The 6,598-nt window shown below is 35.1% G+C and overlaps 1 protein-coding gene across 2 annotated transcripts; it reads right to left on the minus strand.

The window, feature by feature from the left end:
• Positions 1 to 353: 353 nt before the first annotated feature.
• On the minus strand, positions 354 to 2,940 carry LOC145215125 (uncharacterized). Of its 2 annotated transcripts, XM_080083782.1 has the most exons (9): positions 2,771 to 2,939; positions 2,560 to 2,700; positions 2,253 to 2,322; positions 2,095 to 2,185; positions 1,803 to 2,006; positions 1,434 to 1,598; positions 1,130 to 1,304; positions 955 to 1,055; positions 354 to 864 (listed from the first exon to the last, which is right to left on the minus strand). In XM_080083782.1, the coding sequence occupies exons 1-9, from the start codon at positions 2,865 to 2,867 to the stop codon at positions 559 to 561; spliced, it is 1,350 nt and encodes a 449-aa protein (XP_079939908.1). In that variant the 5' UTR covers positions 2,868 to 2,939; the 3' UTR covers positions 354 to 558. The 2 variants fall into 2 exon arrangements, with proteins under 2 accessions (XP_079939908.1, XP_079939907.1); XM_080083781.1 differs by having other exon boundaries at positions 2,253 to 2,700; positions 2,771 to 2,940.
• Between the last annotated feature and the right edge of the window lie 3,658 nt (positions 2,941 to 6,598).

A 6,598-nucleotide genomic window follows, 5' to 3' on the forward strand; every position in this document is an offset into this window, starting at 1 on the left:
TGCATTTGTTGCCGTGTTGTGAGGTTAAGTCACACTGTAAATGATATTGGGTTGTTTTTACCCAAAGTAATTGGGTAGCTTGTTGGGTACCTTCGTTGGTAAACCCAAAATGCTGTTTGGGTTCCTTTAACCCAAATGCTTTGGGTCATCTACACGCAAACTTATTGGGTAATAAACACCTAAAATTATTTGGTAATAAACACCCAAACTTATTGGGTAATAAACACCCAAACTTATAGGGTAAAAAACACCCAAACTTATTGGGTACTAAATACCCAAACATTTAGGTAAAACCTCACTGCACCCAACCACGTAAAAATCCAAGCCTTAAAATGTTCACACATTGATGTCAAAAATACTTTTATTGTCTCATGACAATGCAATGACAAGAATGAAGTTGCCTAAACCAAAGTAACCCAGACTGGCAAGAAACACGTTTTTATACAAACAATACAGTATATACACAATCATGCACCGTATTAATAATGTGCAGCAAATAAGAATACTTGATTCAGGTATTCAATTTGATTCAGGTATTCAAATGTAAATGAGTGAATGTCAAAATTCCAACTTCATTGCCAGCTCTTTAACAGAGTCAACAATCGGTGGCTTTTTTATCTCAAGCCAAAAATATTGAACAAACTGCAGGGCCTTGCGCACATGGGGGCAGTATTCATAGTTAATTGCATAATAATAAGACAGAAGGGCAACAACACCCTGCACAATCGAGTCTACCTGCATTACAATGTTCTTTTCCGACATTAGGCAGATTTTTTGAATTTTTACAAGTGTCCCAAATAAAATAAGAACTGGTTGGTGGCGGTCTGGTAATTCATTTTTTACGTCCTCATAGGTTGTATAGGTCTGCAAGTACAAAGAGTTATGTAGATGCATCAAAGACACTATGTTAGAATATAGTAAGTTCATTAAAAAAATAATTTATTGTCATTTTACCGGATAAAGGTCCAGAAGATATCTCTCCAAGCCAAAGTGTTTCTTTGTCTTATTTGGCAAAAGGTTAGTTAAAAGCCACAACCCAATAACAAGTTTCCAGTCTGTTGGCAAAAATAACGAATATATATTATTTTTAGATCACATTTACATATGTCTAAAAATATGGTAGACTTACCCTGGTTGGTGTTGTCTTCCTCAATAGGAATCTGTTTCAATATTCTTTCAAGTTTGGACCCAGTTTGGACTTTCTGTACATAAGCAATTACTTTGTCAAACAAAATTTCCCCATTTGTCTGCAGTTTGTCCAAGGTTGGATTAATTTGTTGAATTCTGTTCATTTCCCTTAATAGCTGCAAACAAAACAAGCCAACAATAGCACACACATACAACTGAATAGTGGCAAAATTAAACAACTATTTTAACAAACATATAAATTCTGTATTAAGACAAAGCAACCATAGATAAATAAAAAATCTTACTTCATTAAATGTAGATATTGCAGGCCACTCCTTTGTCATTGTCTGTGGTGTAGGTTTGTTATCTGCTATGTACTTTTGTCGGAAGTAAAATGTTTGTGCCATTAACTCTGAAATTTTTTGTTTGTTTCGGAGAATGATTGGTTTCATAAATTCTTGCTTCAGGTTCTGAATAAATGTTATTTTAAAAAGTATTTTCATGAGAAACATGCATGATTATAAAATATGATATTCCACAGTAAAACAGAATTATGTGGTATGGCATGTATTTATTGTAAGTAGCACCTAAAACAAGGCATGATGTTTAACACACCTATGTTACACAAAATAAATATGAATAAATAAAGTGGTTTTGTTCAAACACAAACAAACCATTTGGTGTTGTTCCATTAAAGAATTCTCCTCCATGTGACTTTCAAATGTATTGGAAACCTTTCGGCATTTAGCAACTGATGTATTAGCAAGCCCTGACAAGTTGTTGCTAACTCTTTTGGATGGCGTTTTTTCCTTTTGTGACTTTCTGATTTGTTTTAGTTGCGTATTCAATTTTTGAGTAATTTTGTGCAACCAGAAGATCTGAAGAACAAACTGATTAGTAATATTCTATAGCTTTATTTTACACATACATCAGTAGGTTACAGTTATATCAAATGTGAACAGCTACCTTGGCTTCTTCATCACTTAAACCCAGTGAAGCTTTTCCAAGTGTCACTAAAGCTGAAACTGCTGCTCTTCTCAAAAGTCTACCAGGATGGCTGGTTAAAATGAACAAAAGTTTTAACTAAATACAATGTTTCACACTAACAAACAGAATACAGGTACCTTTCATAATTTTTCATTACTCTAATCATCTCAGAGGTTATTTCTCTTTTTCCCTTGTCAGTAAGTGAACCTGTATTTATCAACATTTTTGCATGATAACCAAATTGACAGGATTTTATAGGAAATGATTTTGGAATTGGATGGGTTGCATTTTCAAAACTTGGACCAGCGAGCTCAGACTCATTTCCAATTGACAAACTATCACTACAATCCTCAGATATGACCGTAGGTATACTATTTGGTGTAGATGTTGAAATAAATGAAAAAGAGTCATCAGACGTCACAGGCAGGGTGTCATCCGACTCACAAAACTCATCTTTGCTTGTGTTGAATTCTCTAATGGCACCAAAGAGTTTGAGAGTGTGCCCAAAAGGCACACCTGGCAAAATTTTTGTTAGAGTGTCAAAATTATTGACACATTTTAAAGCCGACGAGTCGATTTTGTTATCTGCAGAAAAAAACTTACAGCTAGAAAAATAACACACTTTTGCATCATCGAAGTTACAACTTGTACATACCACTAAACTCCTTACAAATTTTTTCCAAATCATTCTCTGGGATTTCATGTAAAGTATCTCGAACCAAATTGATGACAATGTCTACAGACGAATTCATTGTTTCTTCAAACACGTTGCTGGATATTATCACACGTGAACTGAACTTAATAAAGTCAACGTTCGACTGACGTTTCGGGCAAATTCCCGCCAATCACTAGATGACGCCAAAAGAGCGCAAAATTTAAAACAAATTGTGAAGCTATCTTTTCACAAGTTAAAACATCGTATTACCATAAAACCTAATTATTATTGTTATGTATTTTTCATCACAAATCACACAAAAAACTAAAAAAATGTTTTTAATCATTATTTTTTTTAAATTACCGCAACAAAAAATCCTGTTATCGGTAATTGCATCCAGAGGACCGTTTTTTTGGTCAAAAATATGAAGTTACGCATTTTAATTACGAACACATACAACATTGCAAACATGCAAATTACCCCATTTTGGGTAAATGTGCAACTCACCCATTCCAACACAGAAGTCTTATAACCTTTTTGGGTAAAATAAGAATTAACCCATTTTACCGTAAAGGGTGATTCTCATGTTTTGGGTAAAAATGTTACCAACCCAAAATGCTTCATGGGTATATATCATGAATTGGGTGGGAAGATAATCTACCCTAAATAAATTTGGGTATGCTTTTTTATATTTTGGGTAAAATAAGAATTAACCCATTTTACCGTAAAGGGTGATTCTCATGTTTTGGGTAAAAATGTTACCAACCCAAAATGCTTCATGGGTATATATCATGAATTGGGTAGGAAGATAATCTACCCTAAATAAATTTGGGTAAGCGTTTTTGATATTTTGGGTAAAACAAGTTTTATGCCAATGTCGTTTTGGGTTATTATAGCTATTACCCAAAATGTTGCGAGTTTTTTACCCAAAATAATTTACAGTGCAGCTGCTTCAACGGCTTGCAGTTAAAATCAATCAAAAAAAATCAGAGGCAGAAATGCAATTCTAAAAAGTTAGATTTCTCGCAACACATTTGTGATTACAATAGTCAAAAATATTAATTCGGTTCAAATTGATACAAAATTTCATGACAAACCCTTGCGCATCTCGCCTAAACCAACAAAAAGTAAGAAAAAACTATTTTTGTTTGTTTCCGAAATTGTTGGCATGGTCGTTGAAAATAAAATCGATGATCGATGAATATATTCAGATTCTGTAAGTCATCACCCAAAACAAGCAGGTTACTATAACATTTAAACTGTGGTTTTACGCAGCGCATGAATTAAAAAGTCAAGTAAGGTGTATAGCACAATTACAAAGCATAACCAAAAAGCAATCGATTTTTTTTATAATGACGATGTGGCAAGGTCATTGCAAGTGCGAGAAAATAGGCCGACCACGTAAATATGTCAATTTTCAACAACCAAACTTCATTTCAGGCGTCACGTCAATTCGTTTACGGTTACAGCATTGACAAGAGCCATTTTCGTATGGCCCAATTTTGAAAACGGTATGTTGACCCTTCCCCGTTGTCATTCCTGAACTCAGCATTGAAAGCAATCTGAAATGAAATGTAGTTTGGTTATTTCCAACCTTGACGGATGATGAGCAATTTCTCTGTCAGTAAACAACATACTTGTGCCAAATCGTTATTTGCCAGTGAAGTACCACCCAAGCAAATAATAGCTGAACTATGTCTGATAATCTTGAAACGTTCTACTGGTAGATTTTGTTTGAGCTCTGTGTAAGAATCGCAAACTATCTTTGCACCATAACTGTGGCAAGACCATAATAAACTAATTTTGCCACATTGCTTGTGATCTCTACAAACATTTTTAATTTCTTCTTTTAATTTCTTGTCAGGATTCAATCCTAAATTGCATCGATTTTGCAAAACTCTTTCAACCTCTGGATTAAACTGAAGACCAAAAACAGTTTCTTTTATGGTTTTTAAGATTCCTCTAAAATTTGAAGGGTTTGTGCCTCCCAACCCCGGAACATAATAAAGATGAGCTTTTGGACAAGTTGTCATTATAGCAGAGAATAGCAACTGTAAATACCTATGTAACTTATAAGACAAGAAAGTTTTTTAAAAATTTGACTAATTAGAACATTAATACCATTTGCTACACAGTAATTGCAGTACACCAAAAATATTTGACAGAACACCAAAAATACGAATAAATAAATATGACAACATCACAAAAGACGTTACACTTCGGTTGAAATATTTTCAATGTCTTTTGCCACACAAGAACAGTTGTCACCTAAACCGACATCTAGTTCCTGTCTCAACTTAATTCTCCAGGTTCGACAGGATAAATAGTCACCGATAAACTGCCTACCAGGCTTAATTACGTGCGGAAGCATGCCAAAACGTTTCCCTATGTTCCGCACATTGTCCAGCAAAGACTGTCCTGTTTGTTGAAAGTTTTGCGGTCTGTTCTTGTGCAACTGCATTGTGACAACTTTCACATAGGCCACTTATAACCGGTTCAACCATAGGTTTTTCGACATTTTCATCATGTCTTTCACAACATTTACATTGGCCATTTTTAACCGGTCCAATCGTGAGACATTGTGCGTTATGTGTCCCCATACCAATTGTGGCTGCTGTCTTTGATCGAAAGTCGTTTTCACAATCCACATGAAGTACGACCTAAACAACAAAAAGTACTGTAGAGTGAAGGTATGAAACTTGGAGAATCAAACAGGCTTATATTAATAACGAAACAAAAAAGTAGTATTGTTTATTTATTGAATTGCACTTGTAGACGGTCACGGTCTAGAAAGTACGCGAAAATTGTCAGATGGCAAAGCCTTGTCTGCACTGGTGTTGGTGACAGTACACAGTGTAGCCCTTAACCGCAGTTAGCTGTTTTTGTTTTTTAAAATGCCTGACACTTTAACCTGCAAGTCTTCATCGACCAATAAATATTACGACGCTTTGAGGCTTTCGAAGTTTCAATGTACATTCCATTGCAATTATTGTACTTGTATGCAGTGTTAAGAGGGTAAATTATTCCCGTGCTAAAGGCAGGTCCATTTCAGTGTGTTTTACATGTGCTTTTGACATTTTCTTTCATAAAGTTTTCGTGAAATTTTAGCATGTACCAGATGACTTACGGTAGACTCTAAAATGTCGTTTTCCAAATAGTTTCTTAAACTCCATGGCACTGTTACGGTCTGACGTTGAGGTTTCGGTTGTGGCTTAGAAAGTAAAGCATCACTGCACAAAAAAAAATTGCACAATAATTTTGATTATTGGTTTTCAAACAATATGTTTGTCGTAATGTCCATTTGTGTTAGCTGGAAATATAATCAGTTGAGTTGAGTTTATTTCGCCGGGCAAAATCGTAGCAGCACAATTGCTCTAAAATATTCACCAGGCCGGAAATTGATGCGCAAAGTTCAGACGTTAAAAAGCGCGACAAAATTGAGGGTACAATTGGTGGAGGGATGGTAGACGCGCTGCAGCTACACCGTTTTTATAAGCGTTCACTACATCATGAAAACTTTAGATTTATCATAGACCAGCATAATTTTTATAAATGTATAGCAATACAAGCAAATTGCTGTCAAAAGTTTATTATAATCTTTACTGTCCACTTGCCGGTGCGTAAACTCCAATCATACTAATTTGTTGTATCCATGCGTCTGCATTTCCCACAAAACGATATTAGTGATTACATCTGGTGGATGTATTGAGGTTCCATGCAGTCACATTTTCTTGTCTAGGCTAGGGTTACCATACGTCAGGGAATTTGGTCTTTAAATTTGCGTCAGGGAGAAATGTCAAAATGTACTTAAAAGTCCGGAATTTAAGA

The sequence above is a fragment of the Phallusia mammillata genome, chromosome 2 (genome assembly GCF_965637545.1).
Source record: "Phallusia mammillata chromosome 2, kaPhaMamm4.hap1.1, whole genome shotgun sequence".
Lineage (NCBI taxonomy): Eukaryota > Metazoa > Chordata > Ascidiacea > Phlebobranchia > Ascidiidae > Phallusia > Phallusia mammillata.

Excerpts from the sequence above, each read along its gene's own strand:
- LOC145215125 (XM_080083781.1), bottom strand. The coding sequence starts at position 2,867 with ATGAATTCGTCTGTAGACATTGTCATCAATTTGGTTCGAGATACTTTA. Across the intron at positions 2,186-2,252 it reads GTAATGAAAAATTATGAAAG|CCATCCTGGTAGACTTTTGA; the intron begins GTACCTGTATTC and ends CATTTTAACCAG. Across the intron at positions 1,599-1,802 it reads TAATGGAACAACACCAAATG|AACCTGAAGCAAGAATTTAT; the intron begins GTTTGTTTGTGT and ends ACATTTATTCAG.